A 19,892-nucleotide genomic window follows, 5' to 3' on the forward strand; every position below is an offset into this window, starting at 1 on the left:
AAATCGTAAATGGTACATCTTAGTATCTTACATATTACAATACTTAAAACAGTGAAGTACCTACCTAATACCTATCATTCCCTATATATTTTAGTCTATAACTGAAGTACTTGAGTTATAAGAAGGAATCTAGGAAAAAAAATCCCCAAAGCTATAACTAACTGTTGGAGACAACTGTCAAAAATAATAATTAATAATAATAAAAATTATAAAACTAGAACGATAATAATAATTATATTATTATAATATTGATAAATATGTACAATGTACATATTATATTAAATGATATTTCTTTATAAATATTTCTTTAATTATAAAAAGAGAAGCACCCTTAAGTAATGATAGTACAGTACCGAAGTAGAATCTCAATTTGATAAATATAACAGAGAAATTAAAATATAATATAATGTTTTAAATGAGTTAATATTTTTAAAATTAATCGTTTTCCTGGTTATGAATCCTAACATAGTAACATCTTAAATGATTTTTAACTAAAGATTAATATCTAATATATTAAAATTATCAATTTTATAATAATTATAAGTACCTAATAAGTAATAAGTAATAACATTATCTATATGACTATATACGAGAAAAAGTAATAAAACTACAATTATATGAATTATTGATATTTAGTGGGAGGTAATTTTTATGACTTCAAGTAACAAATTTGTCTAGATTTTACTGTAAAATTGATGTATAATTGGATACTTTTAAGTGTCAAACATATTTAATATTTATTTATTATAATATAATTTTAATTTCTGATCGAAAACACTAAAACAGTATTATTACTCGAATACGAATTCGATCTATGCATGGAAAGTTGTCTATTTTATGAAGTGGAAACGATAAATAATATACAGTGTGTCAACAAAAACACTTCCACAGTAATATAGTATATAAATATTTAAGTCATTTTAAGTATAAAAAAATTAAAATACTAATTTAAAAAAGCGAAAATTGTACGCTCAGCAGATCACGTTAGTTACGTATACTCAGTTACGTTACGTAGAGTGAATTGACATTTTGTACAATTTATAGGTAAGATTATTATCTAGGCAATATCATAGGCTTTTTATTATATATTATTTTAAGGAGATTTATGAGTATTTCAAGATGTAGGTACAACTATAAAATATAAGTATTTTCTATGGGGATTTATTTCTGATTACCCTGAAAAGTGCTTAGGTACCTACTAGGTGCTCACTACTCATAGGGCACAGCAGCAATGATATTTGAGTGGTACCAAAATTATATTGACTGACGACTGACGGGGAGGTGACTCGACTGTAGACTGTAGTCGACTTTGAGTACATGCCCCCTTAAACACACACCGGTTTGACGGAGCGATTTTTGGGAGGAGTGCAAGGCGGAGGTGCCGCAATAAAGCCGATCGGTCACCCGACAGAGTGAGCTACACTCTCACTCAACTCGCTGCCTGAAATCCATACGTGGATACGTCGCGTGTCTGCGACATTGCGACAATACAAATAACGCAACTAAAGTTAACTATATTATTAAGCCCTTAACTTTCCTATGACTGTACGTCGATACTTAATTAGCAATTAGCAGGATATCTGGTTATATAACAGGAATATTTATTAGGGTGTATCATTGAATATGAATTAAATTTTGTGGGAGGGGTGGTATGGGGAGTTGCCAGTTAGACACAATATATAATATGTACTTACACATAATTATAATAATTATCGTATTTCTCAATTTTAGATCAGGCAATTTGCTCATTTTTTTTAAAATTCTTTCCATTCAAAATCCCTGAGCACACCTCTGGTTAGGCAGGTAACGTTGTGACTATCATAAAACAGAAAAGAAAAATCATATTAGTCGTGAAGGTTATAATATGCGGTGTCATACACAAATCATTAACATATTTCTTGTTTTATCGACCTGGGTGGAGAGGAATATAGCCAAATAACAGGAAACAGAACGTTCGAATAAATATTGAGGACAGAAAAAAAGAAAATTACGACTGCTGCAATATAATATAGGCAGCAATATGGGAAGGCATAGCCGCGTGTAACGTAGTACTACAACACTCATACGTTAGCGTAGTACAAGCATAGAGGCTCTATGATAGAGCATTGGCGGCGGCGGAACATACGTCGTATCGTTGTCGTCCGTCTCTACACGGCCGCCGCCCGCCGGAGCTCAGACATCCGTAGCTCGGTGCGTCGGTCGAGGCGCTCACCGCTTGGCGCTCAGGCAGTCAGACTCAGCACTCAGCAGTCGCCAGTCAGCACTCGGTATCGGGACGTGCGCGTTTTTAATGTGTCGTTAAAAGCGTGCGCGCGCACATTCTCTCTCTCTCTCAGTTCACACTGGCACAGTGCGCTATCACACGCAGCACACTCCCCCTCCCTCATTCTTTATCTCTCACCGACGGTTCGTCGCGGTGTGTTTGTTTCTCTTTCTTTCGAAATTTCGGTTTTTTTTTTTTTTATTATTATCACATTAACATACACAACGCACAACACACACGCGATAATATCCCACACGCGGTGTGGCCGATATCGGGCACCGTCGTAATAATAATATAGGCGCGCACACAATTTTTTTGTGGGACGCCAAAAATCCTCTCTCCTCGCACCGCTTTCCCACTCGATAGTTCCGTCGCCTTCGCTCTGGTCGTCCGCCGTCCGCCTAGGACCGAGGAGACGTTATAATATTATTATTATTATTTATTATTATTATTATTATTATTATTATTATTATTTTATTCATTATCGCACGCACGCTCGCACGCACTTACACACGCGCGTAAGGGTCCGGTCCGGGGCGCGCGCGACGTTATCGTGTTTCGAACTGACTACCTACGGGTAAAAAAAAAACAAATACATAAATAAACGAAAAACGTTTCAGCTAACGTTACCCCGATTCTCGAAGCGACCCGCTGCCCGCTGGTCACTATTCGCTGCCAGAGTGCCACAGAACAACAACAACAACAAAACAAATAAATAACCACCGTCGCCGATCGACCGTTGCCGCATTGTTCGCGCACGGCGACCGACAGCGATCAACTCTCAAGACGTCCTTGGCTCGATCGTGTCACGCACGCACGTATCGCTTGTGCAGTTCTGCTTAGTGCTTGGCCGACCTGTAGTCATTACTCATTAGTCGTCGTCACTCGTCGCTCGCTACTGTCGTAGTGTCGTCAGCTGCTGGACCAGTCGCCGAGACGCAACGCGTGCGAGCGCGTCACCCGAACCGAGCGACGAACACGTAGGTAGTGACTACCTATAATAACGTCATCGTAGACGACACATAATATCGTGGTCTGCAGGGACCACCGACCGCCCCCGCCGGAACATGGGTCTGGCCACCGAAATTCTGGTGCATGTGCGCGTCGACGATACGTGAGCGGCAGCGACAGCAACACGGGCGGTGTGCCGTCGAGAGCGCGGGATAGGAGTTGTTGATATTTATTATGGTGGCGGTGGAGGTGTTGCGCTATATTGTTGTTTGATGATAGCCGTATTGCCGTGGAACCATGACAGCCCAGCAGCAGCAGCTGAAGTTGTTCACATATTCGGTGATCGAGCGCAAGGACGAGATCGAAGAGGTAAGCGCAGTCGTCGACGATCAACCGCTCTGTCACGCCGTACCTTGCTCGCACTCTTGTACGCAATGATACTATAACAATGTCGTGCCGTGTGTGTGTGCACGACCCGCACGTCGTCGTCGTATAATATCGTACGTTGTGTGCGCGAGCCGTGTGCGTTGACCGTCGTCGTAGTATCCATCGATATCGGGTCTTTATTTTGTTTTATCCCTTAGAAATACGAACGGTGTTATCAAACCCTCCAGAGCCTAACGACTGGCCTCAACGATCGCGAGTACCATGACGCGCTCACCAGCCACATCAGCAAGGACAAGAGCCAAGAGGAAGTCATCAGTTTAGGGCTGCTGACTGCTGTGCTCCTAGACACAAAAAACGCTGACAAAGTATGTATGCTGTGAGCCCAGTATTGTTGAAAACGTCTGTAGTGTGTAACAGATACCTACTTACTATTGGGTTTTCAATTTCATTTTTTTTTTTTACAGGCGTGTTGTATAAATATTATTTTTATGGTATTATGCGCCTCATTCATTAAATATAATGTATACTTATCACACAATGATTCAAAATTGTTATTGTTGTTGTTTAAACTTTATATTAGTCAATTTTTGAATATTACCTAATTCATATTTGTACATGTCTCATTATATTACTTATTCCTAAAAAACAAATATTTTAATTTGTATTCGCTTTATTTTTCCTAGAATTAAAGTATATCATAAATAACAACTGGTTCTTAATTTTGGTGGTGTTAAGTAAAAAAAAAAAACCATGATAATATATAGGTCATAGCCCTTGAGTATGACATACTGACATAGGTCCTATTTTTGGTGGTTAGATGCTTCAGAATTGCTATTAGTTGCTGCTTTTGATCGAAGGTACAATATTTAATGAAAAACTAATTTTATTGAAACCCACCCGGAAGTCTGTTAAACACATTTTCAACTACTTGTTGACAACTTTTAATTGTACAGTTGTACAATTTATTTGTATTTTTTAATAAAAAATTATATTAATTCTAAATTTATTCTTTTAACAGATATATAGAGATTTAACTTTGTTATCACGTGATGGTTTGCAAAGTGTTATATCTCATTTACAACAATTTACATTAGAAAAATGGAGTCGACTTCTAGAGCCTCCTCGCAAACAACTATTGTGGCTAGTCCGCGAAATGGTACGCAACAACATTGCTGGTGTAGATAACCTTTGTTGGAACCTGATGAGAAATGCAGCAGGTGGTGACATTTCCACAACCAATATTGCACTCATTGAATATCTCCTTGATCTTTATCAAGACCATAGGTATGTTTTATATTGAATTATACATTTTAATTACATTTCATAATGTGATTTTTTTTTTTTTAGAAAATGGTTAGAGAGATTTCCTTGGTTGATAGCTTCTGTTGTGTATTCTTTTTTACGTTTTATTGAAGATCATTCTAGTTTAATTCCCCTACGCAATCGAGAAGTGGCGTTCACTATATCTTTACTACGTGATCGATTCACAGATTGTTTGGTTATTGGTCGAGACCTAATCAGATTATTACAAAATGTTTCACGTATACAGGAATTTGAAACATTGTGGAAAGATTTACTTCATAATCCTCAATCATTAAGTCCAAGTTTAACAAATGGTAGTTAATAATTTGGTTAAGAGCAAAAATGGATGTATTGTTAAAATTAATAAATTTTTTTTAGGTATTATACAAATATTGGAAACCCGAACATCTCGAAGATTTTTACAATCACGACTAACACCTGATATGGAACGTAAATTAGTGTTCTTTACTTCTTCAGTTCGATTTGGTCATCATAAAAGATACCAAGAATGGTTTCAAAACAAAGTATAAAAAATATTTATTTTATTTTCTCAAATAATATTGTTTTTATTATCTTGCAGTATTTGAATACGCCTGAAGCACAATCGCTAAGAAGTGATTTAATCAGATTTATTGTTGGGCTAATACATCCCACAAATGAATTGTTGTGTTCAGACATTATACCTCGTTGGGCTGTTATTGGTTGGCTTATTACCACGTGTACATCAAATATAGCTTTGGCAAATGCCAAAATGGCTCTATTTTATGACTGGGTTTGTTATGATCCAAAACATGATAATATTATGAATATTGGTAAGTCATGAGCAGTTTAAAAACTTAAGGACATAAAATCCTGTCCAAACGAATGAAAAATTTGTCGGAAACACGTTTTTCCGGCAATTGTTATCGATAATGTTTCTGATTTTCCATCATAAGCGTTAACATAAATATTTATCGACGATAATGTCAGTAATATGTGTTTCCGACAAATATTTCTTGGTCTGGATCGGGCTTTATACCCAAATGTATTGTCTCTGTTTCATACGTCAAACAGCAAATCTACGCACTGTAATCTTATTACAATTTTTGATAGTTAATATTAAAACAAATTTACATGTTACCAAATTTGTAGAAGATAATATAAACTGGACCTGAGCACTGAGTTTTTTTGTCATTTTTTTTTTTAAATTAGTTGAAAATACTTTAATAATTCTTTTATTCATATTCATATTACATGTTTTAAAAAAATTTTATGAAGAAAACTATTCTTAGGGTCCAGTTTATATTATCCTCTAAAAATTTGATAATAGGTAAGTTTTATCTAATGTTACTTAACAGTAAATAAAATCCGGTACATGGCCAAACCATGAGGATGTAGCCATAACTGAGATTTTAATTTAATATATTGCATTAAAATGTATTTTAATTATTTAAAATACTTAATTATATCATTTATATTAAGTAACATTAAATTACTTGCATTGTAATTATAAAAAATGTATATATATTTTTTTTTACAGAACCAGCCATTTTAGTTATGCTTAACTCTTTACGTATTCATCCAACAGTAACTGCCAGTTTGCTGGACTTTTTATGCCGAGTAATTATTAATTTTATAACTTGAGTTTTTAATAGATTCTAGTATTACTGACATTCTGTCTATTCATAATATTTATAGGGAAATCGCTCAGCGCATTTATGCGTATTCAAGGGAGTGGCATTAAGGGCTTAGCTCCCTCTAAAAAAAATAAAAAATGTCTTACTAACCTTAACTTAGCTTATGTTGGTGTATACTCTTGCATATACGTGCTCTAATTGATATATTTAGCCCCTCCCATATTTTTAATCATATTTACGTCTGCATCAGATGGAGTTGAACTTACTTTTTGTTACATAGTTCTGTTCCGTTTGCTATATATGGAGTAAAACAAAATCGATCTCTATGTACTATACTTACTAAAATTATAACTATGATTATTATGGTGGGTAAGTTAGGTTAGAGTAGGTCAAGAAATGGCACAGATATATACAAATTATCATAACTTTGCATCATCAAGCATAAAAAAATCAAGAGTCAATGTATATAATAGAATTAACACAGCGTGGCTGTATGAAAAAGTCTGTAGTATTTTAATGAATGGTCTAATACTCTAATCCATACAGAACAGAAAATCCGAGAAAAAGAAAGTTAGCCAGTTATTTTTTTTTAACTTGATAATTTTATTCTTATAAATATATTCCAAGACGTGATCATAATATGCAATATGCATAATATTATGTATTACCTATTATGTTTTAAAGTAACTATTTAATTTTCTAATGGAACTCTAAAAAAAATTAACTTAATTTTGTGTCATAGTTTTTTATAAAGTATTTTGGATATGTCTTATATTTATTATTTATTAGTTCATTAGAAATCTTCAAGTTGTTTCTTATGGTGGGTAATAGTAAATTGGGCCACTTACAATAATACATTTTATTCCATAAAATAAATTATTTTATTTGTGGTTAATTATTAAATATTTTTTCATTTTCAGATTATTCCTAATTTTTATCCAGCTCAATCGGAGCGAATACGCAATGGTATTTTTGTTTCACTGAAGCAAATTCTTGATAAAAGAGTCTTAGCTTCATTAGTTCCTTTGTTTACAAATCCTCGAATAGATGGTGAACTTAGAGCCATGATACAAAATACTTTCCGGGAATTTTGTGATCCGCCTGCTGTTCAAGGTAATATATTTTTTTTATTTATGTTAATTTAATTAGTTAAAACTGTAATAGTGAATCTTGTAGCATTTAGAACATTTATTATTTCTAAAAGTATTTACTTTTTTGGAAAATATAAGACATTTTATGTTGCTCTTTTTTCATCTCTTTAATATTTATTTGTGAACCCACTAATTTTATTCTTATATAATCTGAAGCAATTTTTGGTTTTTTAAAAAATATAATGTATAAAAGTTAAATATTTATTGAGTTTACCAACAAACCCAACGGTGAAATATATAAACATCTTATATAATAATATGCCGAAATTGCAAATGAATTCTATATGTCATAACTTCACATATCTTAAATGTTCAAAATAAATAATTTTTTTTGAATATTATGAGTTCACTGTTCAAAAAGGTGGACAAATGGGTACAACTATACTGGACAGTAGTTGACGAGTATGTCATTGTAATGGATGTGTTAGATTTGAATTCAATGATTAATCAAGGCATACAAAAAACTAAAAATCAGATACTCTTAAAAAATTATTCATACCAACCGTAAAACTAATTTTTGACAAAGGTAGAACAATTTGTTAGCAAAATTCTATTAAAATTTCTTATGTCAGCTATAAAAACAAAAAAATTATTAATTTCAAACTGAAAAATAATTTGTGAAGTTTCGGTATTTGGATGAATTTTGTATACATTTTAACTGTAATGCATATAAAAATCATATAGTAATCATGCTTATGTGTCTGTAATATTTTTGAACTGTTATTCAAGAAACTTATGAGGACGTTTGCATTACATTTTCAAGCTTTTTTACTAAGTGTAACATTTTATTGACAAACATTTTCAAGAAAATATTTTGAAAATTTTACTACCATGCATGGAAAATGCTAATTTAAATATTTCGAAAATTGATTTTGCATAAAAATTTCCATTATACCTTCATTTTTTTCCTTCACACTTCCAAATCTAATTGGAAATTTCAATTTTAACCTCCTAAATGGACCAACTACATTCACTTTTCCATCAGAAAAAAAGCTGATGTAAAAAATCTGTGCAGTTTTACTCTTCCAAATGTTAATGGCAGAAAAAAAAACACATAATTGTAAATACAATACATTCACTCTCATCACCTATAGTCTAAAATTAATAATTAATAATTATACTATATAATATTAAATAATAAATAATAAATATATATTTCAATTAATTTAGCCATTTTTATTTCAGGTGATCCGATTAAAAATGATGACATAATGGATAATTTACTCACATCACTTAAAGATGAGTTAATATCAGAAAATGATGATATCTCATTTAGTGACGAAGAACCTGAAACAAGTCCTAAGAAAAATATTATTATTGAAAATAACAGTGTACCTGCTATTAAAACAATCCCATGTATGCTAATCAATTAAAATTAGAAAGTTATCCAAATTATTGAAAATACAATTTGGATAACTTTATTTAATATGTACTATATTCAATGTGAAATGGATCCTTGGTGAATGATTGGTTTAGTCAGAGACTAAAACCTAACTTTCGACGCCAAGATCCTTTCTCAATTTGTTCAGAAGATATATTCATTTTAATGCTCAAATTAATTATATTTCAGTGAAAGTTAAACTAAAAGAAAAAAATGTACTTCCGCTTGATTTGGATAAAGAAGCTTTGCAAACTTTAACTAAAGAATTGAGACTGGAGACTGAAACTTTATATTTTGAAAAAGATAATGAAAGAAAATGCGAAGCTATGGAGAAAATAGTTCAGTTAATTATACAGGATGATGATATATATCCAGAAATGTTAGCAGCATTAGGCTCTTGTATTTCGTGTTTATTGAAAAATCAAATTGAAGAAAAGATCTTGCCATCTGTACTTAATGATGAGTAAGTTATTATTCTTTATTAATTTGATCTAACACCACAATATTTATATTTGGAGACAGTTGAGTAAATATGGTAATACTAATGGGCAAAACTCATTTTGACCAAAATCTCTAATCTTTGACCTCTCTCTTTTTGGCCAAACTAAAAAGTTTAATATTTACTTTATTCTATACATTTAGTGATACATTAAAACCTATATAATTGTTGTCATTGATTGTTTGATTAATAATGAATAGAAGCATTTTATATATAACTTGTATTTTTAATACTTTCTCTATGTTATTTATAAAATAAAGTGTAACGTGGTCGGGGATGACCTGTTAAATATAAGATATTCAGGGAAGAAATTAGTTCTTTTGAATATATTTTTACCGTAGTTCGGGAGCACGAATGGTATTAGGATCTTAATATTACAAATAAATAACGATTGGTCTAAACTATTATTAATACAAACACATTTATTATTACTTACAATATACGAACAAAGTTACCAAAAATGTAGGATTGTACGGAGTTCAAGCGCGTGATGGAATCGCGGCGAACTGCCTTTTCCTTACATAACGATATTGGCCGGAGCCTTACAATCATAAAATATATAAGTGGCACCTAAACCAGAGGGGCTTAATATATTATAGTCAGTGCATAATATGCCTATTGTGCATATTATGATGCTTATAAAATAAACGGTATGATGTAACATACGTTACAAAAGTATGAGCATGCTTATAATAATTATAGAAGATATTGATTAAAATAAATATTTAAATAACTACTGACAAAAACTATTTATTATTATTATTAATTTATAATAACTTTATATATCATACAATATTTTGTACAAATATATCTTTAGAAATAATTATTTTATTTTATTTTATAAATTATAAAAAACAGCCATGCCCGTACTAACGTGTTATATGTTCATGAAATAAATAACTTTATATATCATACAATATTTTGTACAAATATATCTTTAGAAATATTTATTTGTTTTTATTTGTACCTACCTTAAAACAGGAAAAACCATAAATTATATAATTTGATACATACTAATCATTTTTTATTTTATATTAAATTTTATAGTGCATTGGAAGACAGTATTGGAAAACCAATATTTGTTATGTTTCGTAGTCTAACCCAATTTGCTGAAGAAGACTCACGAAGGTTACAACTTTTTTCTTTGCTAGCTGAAATGAGAACACACCAAACCAGAATTGGATATCTATTGCTCTATTATTTGCAAGTGAGCAGCTTAATAAACAACAATGCCGATCGGAAAGTTAAGTAAGTTTAAAATTTAAACATAATTTATGCGATAATAATATTAATTTTAATGTTTTATTTTAAGTGGTATCAAGTCTCATGTATACAAAGAATTTTGTGAAACTCAAGAAGTTGAATTAAATGAATGTTTATTAAGTGATCTTCAGTTATGCCAAGAAGATGATACATCAATGTTTTGTTGGCTAATCCCGGCTGTCTATGATCAGTTTTCAAAGATTGTTGTTGGAAATGAAGATTTCTTACATTTAGTTGTATCTACTATTGATGGCTCACAAATACAAGAAATAATTTGTCTAATTTTGCAAGGTAACATTTTTTTTTTGAACACTTGAATAATATTTTTTTATTAATTCACTTCCTCTAATTATTTACTAGGTAAATTAAGCATGTTTCGATCTGACGCAGTACCATCATTAGCAACTAGTTCATTGGATTGGGAAACAATGGAACAATATTTTTTTTGGCAATTGGTGTCTGCACATGACATTGATATTAAAGTGATATTATCAAATATCACAAAATTAGACTACAATAATCACCCTGAAACCCTGACTAGTATTTTGCTCACGCTAAAAAAAGAAAAGTAAGTTTATTTTATTTTAAATGCATTACATAAAAAATTAATTATTAATAAAATCTAATTCATTTTTTTAGGCCCACGTTAGATTTATTGAAACCTATACTATGTAGAGAAATTAAACCTTTAAATGACCAATTTGTTATATCTGTGATATCTAGTTGGTATTTGGAACATGGAGATAATGTAGCTAATCTTGTTTCCCAACTTTTAATTAGTAGATGTCCAGTTGTGTCTCCAACCAAACGAAAACGTGGACAAGGTAATTTACTTTTTCATACATAGCTGATTGCTATAAGCTTTTTTTTATTATATAATTAATTATATTACAGGACAGGGTTTAGGTTCTAGAGGTGGAGTTGCGCCACCCAGTGCTGAGCGAATACTTGGTCACATGGAACGCATTCGAAGTCGGGGTACTTGTCCTGTACTGTTTCGCGCTGAAGGCATGCAAAAAGCTTTGCAAATTGCACAAGCTGCATGTACAGATACACAGCGCATGTTGTTTAGCAACCTTTTTCAGTTGCTCGAAGAAGATGAACCACATACACCAACTACCAATAGAAATTCAACAAGTGGTAAACGTGGTCGTAAAGCAGCTCCTACGTTTGGTAATAGTAACAAAAAAAATGCTAAGTCTGTGATAAAAGACCTTTCAGACAGCTCTGAAGAGTCTAGTGAAGTAAGTCAACCGATTTGTAGAATGTATTTGTTCATTTAAGTATTTATGTGATTTATCTATTCTTTCAGGAAGAAGAAGTTATAAAACCAAGACAGACAAAAAAACGGAGAAAAATAAATGCAGTCGCCTCTGAAAGCGATTGATATAAGGTATCTTTACTCCAGGGTAGAATCATTTATACTCTACCATAAGTTATTATACAGTGCTAAACAGACACAGATGTTTTCCACAGTTTAATTCCTCCCCCAAATTTTAATTTAATTGTAATAATGTTAAAAACAAATTTATATATATGTGTGTGTGTATATATATATATATACAAAAAAAAATCGGTGAAAAATTATTTTCTTAAATTGTTAATCGATTAACATGTTAATACAGTGTAGTTCATTATTTTTATTGTTTGTAATGTGACTGTTTTTGTAAATACTAATATTTTTAACTGAATATATTTAAATGAATTACATTTTTTCATCTTTCATAACCATACATTTTTGTGTATCCTAAACAAACAACCTATAACTGATATAGTGAAGTAATTGGGTGAAAAGGACCTTTTGTTATTAAATAAGAATTTATATTCTCTGCTAAAGAAATTTAACTGGTTTTTCAAATTGTACAAAATAATTTGATATTTTAGCAATAAAATTAACATTTTTACATAAATTAAACAAATGTCAAAGTACTTACATTTAAAATGTTAAAATATTTTCTCTGAGTATCTATAGTTAATATTTAATACTTCTTTTCTTATCTAATATTAATAAAAAGTAATAAAAAATAAATAACAATATTTTTTAGCTTAAATTTAACAATTTTTCCAGTTTAATTTATATTAGTATAATGTTTAAAAAAAAAATGAACAAAAAAGTGAAATGTAGGAATTAGCTGGTGTTTTTAGGTATAGAATGTACTGAAAAAAAATTATTCTGGGCAGAGGTTGCACCAACCTGAGTATTCAAGAATTTGTTAAAACAGATTCTTTTTTACTATTTGTTCACCGGTTTTTTTTTATATGTATTTTGGCAATTTTTCTCAACAAATCAAACTAAAAAAAAATATTATGTTTCAAGAACAAACTTGGCACAGCATATCACTTTTTTACTGCCACTATAAGTATTTTCCTGAAATAGCAAGTATACAATATTTTAAACTTTTAAGGAATATTCTACAGCTCTACACCTACATTTAAAATTCCATATTATAAAACTCACAGAGTATATTACTGTTCTGTGATTTTGTGCATTATTTTAACCACCATGGTTATTTTATAGCAATATTATTAAAACTAGTTAAAACTATAAATAACGGTAACAATTTATAGTTATAATTATAATTTTAGTTTTACTCCTATAAAATGTTTATTTGGTGATTGATGCCTTAATAGTTTAATACATTCAAATTCATTTGACTAGTTTATAATTCTGTATTTTAAGATGTGTGCAATCTATTCATCAAAGAGAAAAACAATGATTGGAATTTGCATCATATAGTATTAATTATTAGTAAAAACCTAATTTATTTATTCAATATAAATAACTATAAAGATAAATTTAAAAAGAGTACAAGATCCTTGGCAAATATATGCCATTTGGGCTCTAACCAATTATCTATTAATTTAGCTCCACCAAAATGTTGAATACTATAAAGCAAAACTGAAATAACCCAAACCATTATTATGTCAAAACATCTGTTGTGATACAAATAATTTAATGTGTTTTATATTTTTTAGAATGGTTTTTAAAAATAAAGTAGAAAATTGTGAAAATATAATTGATTGCACAACTAATAAAACTGGAGAAAATTGAAAGGTTAAGTAAGTTAGGTTTAAAAAAAAATTGGTAAGTTTTGATAAATCACAAGGGATGAACAACACAGTGCTGCGTAAACCGTCTGTACATTGCACTGGGGTTCTGTTGCTTTGGTAGTAGAGGATTATGTGTAATAAAATTAAAATTACATAAACATAATAGCACAAACGCATAGCCAGAATTTTTTAGAGGGGAGCGGGAGATTTTAATATAACGTCTGTGGGGCTTTATACACTCCTTATTAATCTTCATATTAATTTTATCAAATATTAAATAGAACTTTAATATAAAATCATATTTTTTATAAATCTGAATTATATATTACATATATTATTTTGCATAAGTACAGTAAGAGCATGGGGGTGAGATCCCCCTCATTGGTTTTATATTAGTAAAAAGTTTTAAGAGGTTGGAGGATTTTCCAATTTTCCCCTTCCATTTAGCCCATTCATGAATTCCCCTCCTCCTTTTCAGAAATCATATCTATGCCACTGAATGTATTAGAACTATGATAATATTATCTACAATATTTGGACAGTTAAAATTGTATACATTGTAAAACCAATCCTTAAATGCCATTATTAAGTCGTCAAAATGTCCTTTTCATCCTGCCATCTTAAGTTCAAGATGCCGCACTGTTGAGACACCATGTTTTGTTATCCGTGGATCTACCATGCATCAAAAACAAATGTTGTATACAGAGGTATTTTGAACTACTAGGAAGAAAGAAAAACATCTATTTTAGAAATTATTAAAAATAATATAAAATAATTGTTCTAGTAGAATTGAATATTACGATAAAAAAATTGAAACGCCAGATTCTCATTACATAATATTTAGTCAGATGAGGGCAACAATTAATAGTGTTAAATCAATTTTTAGAAATAATAATATTGTTATGATTAGCATAATTTATATTTTATCAGAAAAACAACTTTTTTTTTTCTGTGGTAGTAATCGTTGGTAACTGAGACAGGAACAACCTGTATACTATGCAGTATTACAACCTCCATTCAGAAAATCAACTAGAACCATTGATTTTATATTGTAATTTAAATCATCTCCAAAACCAAATGGTTATTTATCCTAATGGCCTATACCCAGATTATATTATTATATATGGTGCGCTGTTAAATACCTAAGTCCTACATTGTTTCATTGAATGTCAACAGTTCTTATGTTTATTATTATTTATTATTCTATTCACTGCATTCCAGAATTCCATAGTTGCCATGTTTTTTACATTTATTATATTTTTACAAAATAAACATAACAATTAACAATGGGTGAATAACTAGCTTATGATACTGCTGCTATGACTCCTACTCGCTATGACTAGATTATGTATTATAATAGCATAATTAAAAAAAAAATAATCATTTAGAATATGATTTAAGATTTGCATTTAAGATTAAGGAAGAGGTCATACCTACCACTTCATACTGCAATAAAAAAGAACAAAATATGTGAGCACTTACACACTTAAAAAGCCCTAAAATATGAACTCAACTTTTTTTCCTAATAGCTTAATAGCATCTAAAATAAGAACAAGGAACGTATTATGAGACACTGACAAATAACAATACATGAACATAAGTTAAGTCTTTACGAGTATAAACTCAAAAATGCTCGCTACAACCTATAGACTCTCACTATAGACCAAGGAGGGTTTCAAATTTCAAATGGTTTGAGAACTGATCATCGTTTTGATAAATGTTTTGTAAAAGAAAATAATATGCTCCATAAATCAAGAGTTCAATAACCCTAAATAATATGTCAAAAAAAGCTAAAATATAATACCTACGTCTAAATGGCTAAATATGCAATATAAAATTACAGATTTGGATTTTTGATAATATGAAACAAATTTGTTTGTATATAGCTGATCTTTTTTTGTGATTGTTCAAAACAAATATACAAATGCTGGAAGTCCTCGTCCTAATGGCTAATTATGACTGTAGACGACATTTTTTATATATTTACTATTTAGTATTTGTAATAACCAATATAGTAGGTAGGAGGTGTTAAAATACAAAATATATTTGCATTTTTTTTTTTGTTACCTACATCATAGAAGAAATGAGTTCGGTCAACGTTTGACTGTCATAAGAATTAAGCATCACTACCTATATTAATCGTCCATTGAACATTAGTATAGTATTGTATACGCAAATGCGTGTAGCATATTTGTGGTATTTTGCATGATTCTTCATATTGGATAATTTAATATTTGCCGATACTTCATAGTTCATTAGTTCATATTATTATTACGATTACCTACTAAACACTTTAAAAAGTACTCGTAATAATAATATATATTATAGAGTATTAAATATTTTTCAGAGTCGATACAAAAATTAAAGAAATGCAAAAAAAATTACTGCGATGGCCGGGAATCGAACCCGGATCAACTGCTTGGAAGGCAACTATGCTGACCATTACACCACCAACGCAAGTTGAAGACATGAACTAAAGGTGCTGTATATAAACAGGTATCACTATAGTGTATTGCTATGTTCTTGTTTTCAAAAAATCATGATAAGAATAATATTGAGACATGTTGATAATGGAATCCGATTGGCGATTGACGTCCAACAGGCGACGACGGTGCCATTCATTAACCATTATTAAATTTAATAATTTATATATTATATTATTTCGGCATGATACATTAAATGATTAAAACATTATTACTATTCCGCCGGTAAAAATGTCAATCCAACTACTGAGGACAACGTAAAACGACTTTTATCTTATTTAATTGTTCAACGGAATATTTTAAATCCAAAATGGCTGCAAACCCGGGACCGGCACATTCAACGTCGTCGGCGCCATTCCGTTTGACCGACTCGGAAACGAATCCTATGTGCATTTATCTGGTGAAAAACGACAGTAAGGGTGACAAACTGTTGTTCCGTTACCCGTTCCACAGTTTCGGTGGACCTGTAAAGGTGAGTTTCAACGATCAAAAACGGTCCCTGCACAAAGACTCAGGATTGGTAAAGACAGTGCGACCGCACGATCTCACCATTTTCACGGACGACGTCATATCCAGCCTGTTCGCCGTCAAGATGGAGCTGTGCGACCGCAAGTTTGAACTGAAAGTGAACAATGTTCGATTTGTCGGTCACCCAATGCAACTGGTGACTGGCGGGAGCGATAGTGGCAGCGAAGGCGGCAACAAAAAACCACAGAGCCCATCTATTATAATGATCAACATTGTTTTTGCGCTAGATGCATTTGCACGCCGTCAAATATCTAATTGCTACTACGATCTGAGCAAAGTATTAGGCGTTGCTTTGCGTCACGAAGAAAAACGTTGTGCATATCTATCCTCACAAATAAAAGATATGCTCTACATACATGATACCATGGCCATGAGTACAAAGTAATAATAATATCTTACACATAATCCGTATGCAATTAATTTATACTTTTAATATAAATTCATGATAACACTACGTGATGATGGGATTCAGAAATTATTTTTTTATTTTCAGTAAAAATCTATTTCAATAACAATGTGTCAATATACTTAATAGTCTTACTTAATTCTTAATTAATCAACTTTGATATAATTTGAGGAACTCAATAAGTTATGATGTAGCTGGACAATCAATTGCTGTTTAATATTGTATGACGTACTGGTAAAATTGTTATTGAAATATCTAGACTTAATATTGACTCTAGAGTCTAGACTGGTATTTACTTGAAATAAAAATAATTAGGTACCAACTAATTACTATTATTTGTGAATTAAATATTGATTATTTTTCCTTATAGTGAATGTGATCTAGACTCATCTGTTGATAATAAACATTTCATAAGTATTCTCGAAAACAGTTCTTTGGCACAAGATTTGAAATCTGTGTTTGAAGGTGTTGTGACCAATGGTTTAATCAAGTTAAAAGTGAATGACTGGGTAGATGTCAGCTTCTGTTTGCCACACAAGGTCCATCATTTCTATAGAGACGGACAATACTTTGAACCTGAATCTATTAACAAGTGGGAGCATGTTTGATTTGATGATGTGAATCAGTACTAGTATGTTTTGTGCTTGAAGGTGTTTAAAAGGACTTAGACCATATCATGGTTTGCTGTTAATGGCCGACCGTAAAGTTCTGTTGGACAGCTTGCCACAAGATTCTAGTCCATCAATTGTTCGACTAATCAACATGTATAACCCTGTCAAAAGTTTAGAAACCTTATCTGCTGATTCGGATCTTACCTTGGCTCAGGTAAGTCATAACTGTCAATTTGTCTGTTTTAAATATTATTGTAATTCAACATGTTAACAGGTATTTAATATAGCTGGACATTTGATTTATTGGGGTGACGCAATTGTAATATTTCCATTGTCCGAAACAAACATGTATGCCATTGCTCCTAACGTTCCAACTGAACGCAACAATGAATATGCCAAAAAATTTGAAAAGAAGTTTCCTGGACAAAAATTATTGGATGTAATTGGTTTTTTCCAAATAATTTGATCCTGTATAACTTATATCTAGTAATTTAATCTTATTAACATATTACATTTAAAATTAGGTAATGAGTGAATTTTCCTTTCCAACATCGTTACAGTATAAGATGTGTCCAATTGAAGATAAAAGTAGTGGCTCAACCACAATCCAAATACTAATTTGGTTGTTACAGCACAAAATCTTATTACAATATCATACATATATGTATTTTATGCCATCCAGTAAAGGACTTGTAAATATTATTATACATTTTCTAGTTAATATCGTTCTGAAGTACCTATATATATGTTTTTGTAGGGATATTATAATGATGAATCAGAGTTTCATGACTACAATAATAAACACCCGTCTGAAGCACCAATGACTACATACCAGACACTATCTGAAAACTGGCTGCAGTTGTCATCAGGGGGATACAGTTCTTCCATGTCAAGTGCTGAAGAAATGTTTCACAGTTTGGATGAAGATGAACAAATAGCATTGATGCATATACCTGCATCAGCAAATCCTGATGACTTTCGTTTATTAATGAGATTGTTAAAACAAGGTTATCTTTCTGGTGAACATCATTTAGAAGAGATAATGTATTTAGAAAATATCAGGCGATCAGAATTACTAAAATTGTTGGACAAGTTCAAAGATGTACTAGTTACTGTTGAAATGGAAGATCCAATAATTAGTAATTTTTATTCTCATTAAGGAAACAAAAATATCTAAGGTTTTAAAAACTGTTTAGTTGTGCAAAATCGGCCACAAATTAAATTAATGTCTTCAAGTTAAAGGTTTTTTTTATATTTTTATAATTAAAATTAATACAATTAGATTTATTGATATTTAAAATTTAAATTTAAATTTAGGGGAATAATAAATGTTAAATTATTTATTTTATTAGACCAAAAATTAAATGTATATGTATTTGTTTGTTCATTAACTCGTTATATTGTTTTTATATAAAATATTAATATAGCCTTGCGAGTTGAACAAATTTTATATTTTTATAAAATAATCATGAATAATGTTATACCTGCATCATATTTTTTTTTATCACAAACAGTTTTTAAAATATAATTGAATTGTAATTTTTTATGTATGTATTATTAGTTATAAAATCTATATTTATTTTTTGACTCAACAAAAGTGTCTGTAAGAAAATAAAGATAATTTAAAAAAAAGTTTGGATTGCAGTGGTTACATTTAGGGCTGTGCGATAGTATAGATTAATCGTTTTTAATAATGGATATTTTTTATCAAACAGAATACTATATAATTTTTATACTATACTAACCCATACTATTGGTATTCAGGGGCGGCTCCAGAGCCTTGATTAGGGGAGGGCCAAGTTATAATTTCACAAAATCTTATAACAAAAAGAAAACAACAATTTTTACAACACAAATTCAAGTCGTCTATTTTTAGTCCATTTACCCAGCAGGTACATCGTATACAGCGTCATACCTCTATGGCCCATATAGTCCATATGACAATATTATAATAATATGCATTTTTTGTTAACAATATACAATACGGGCTTGGGGGGGGG

At 30.8% G+C, this 19,892-nt stretch overlaps 2 protein-coding genes and 1 non-coding gene across 3 annotated transcripts; 2 read left to right on the forward strand and 1 right to left on the reverse strand.

The window, feature by feature from the left end:
• The first annotated feature begins 2,245 nt into the window (after window positions 1-2,245).
• Window positions 2,246-12,523, forward strand: LOC100168776 (integrator complex subunit 3). The gene is made up of 16 exons (XM_001944449.5): window positions 2,246-3,583; window positions 3,799-3,966; window positions 4,620-4,885; window positions 4,949-5,217; window positions 5,282-5,427; window positions 5,484-5,715; window positions 6,423-6,502; window positions 7,440-7,632; window positions 8,856-9,026; window positions 9,241-9,514; window positions 10,598-10,798; window positions 10,863-11,104; window positions 11,174-11,381; window positions 11,453-11,637; window positions 11,708-12,057; window positions 12,126-12,523. Exons 1-16 carry the CDS (start codon window positions 3,512-3,514, stop codon window positions 12,198-12,200), a joined length of 3,132 nt encoding a protein of 1,043 aa, XP_001944484.3. The 5' UTR covers window positions 2,246-3,511; the 3' UTR covers window positions 12,201-12,523.
• A 3,696-nt stretch (window positions 12,524-16,219) lies between these two features.
• LOC100159893 (GATOR complex protein NPRL3) lies at window positions 16,220-19,123 on the forward strand. The gene is made up of 6 exons (XM_008180509.3): window positions 16,220-17,256; window positions 17,652-17,873; window positions 17,932-18,106; window positions 18,167-18,331; window positions 18,417-18,584; window positions 18,650-19,123. The coding sequence occupies exons 1-6, from the start codon at window positions 16,658-16,660 to the stop codon at window positions 19,049-19,051; spliced, it is 1,731 nt and encodes a 576-aa protein (XP_008178731.1). The 5' UTR covers window positions 16,220-16,657; the 3' UTR covers window positions 19,052-19,123.
• On the reverse strand, window positions 16,250-16,321 carry TRNAG-UCC. Its single transcript has one exon. It is a non-coding gene; the product is annotated as a tRNA-Gly (tRNA).
• Window positions 19,124-19,892: the final 769 nt, after the last annotated feature.

This window comes from Acyrthosiphon pisum, chromosome A1, assembly GCF_005508785.2.
Source record: "Acyrthosiphon pisum isolate AL4f chromosome A1, pea_aphid_22Mar2018_4r6ur, whole genome shotgun sequence".
NCBI classification, from domain to species: Eukaryota; Metazoa; Arthropoda; class Insecta; order Hemiptera; family Aphididae; genus Acyrthosiphon; species Acyrthosiphon pisum.

Coding starts and splice junctions, on each gene's coding strand:
- LOC100168776 (XM_001944449.5), top strand. CDS start 3,512: ATGACAGCCCAGCAGCAGCAGCTGAAGTTGTTCACATATTCGGTGATC. Junction 9,027..9,240: donor TGCTATTAAAACAATCCCAT/GTATGCTAATCA, acceptor ATTATATTTCAG/TGAAAGTTAAACTAAAAGAA. Junction 11,105..11,173: donor AATTTGTCTAATTTTGCAAG/GTAACATTTTTT, acceptor ATTATTTACTAG/GTAAATTAAGCATGTTTCGA.
- LOC100159893 (XM_008180509.3), top strand. CDS start 16,658: ATGGCTGCAAACCCGGGACCGGCACATTCAACGTCGTCGGCGCCATTC. Junction 18,332..18,416: donor CTGGACAAAAATTATTGGAT/GTAATTGGTTTT, acceptor ATTTAAAATTAG/GTAATGAGTGAATTTTCCTT. Junction 18,585..18,649: donor TGCCATCCAGTAAAGGACTT/GTAAATATTATT, acceptor ATGTTTTTGTAG/GGATATTATAATGATGAATC.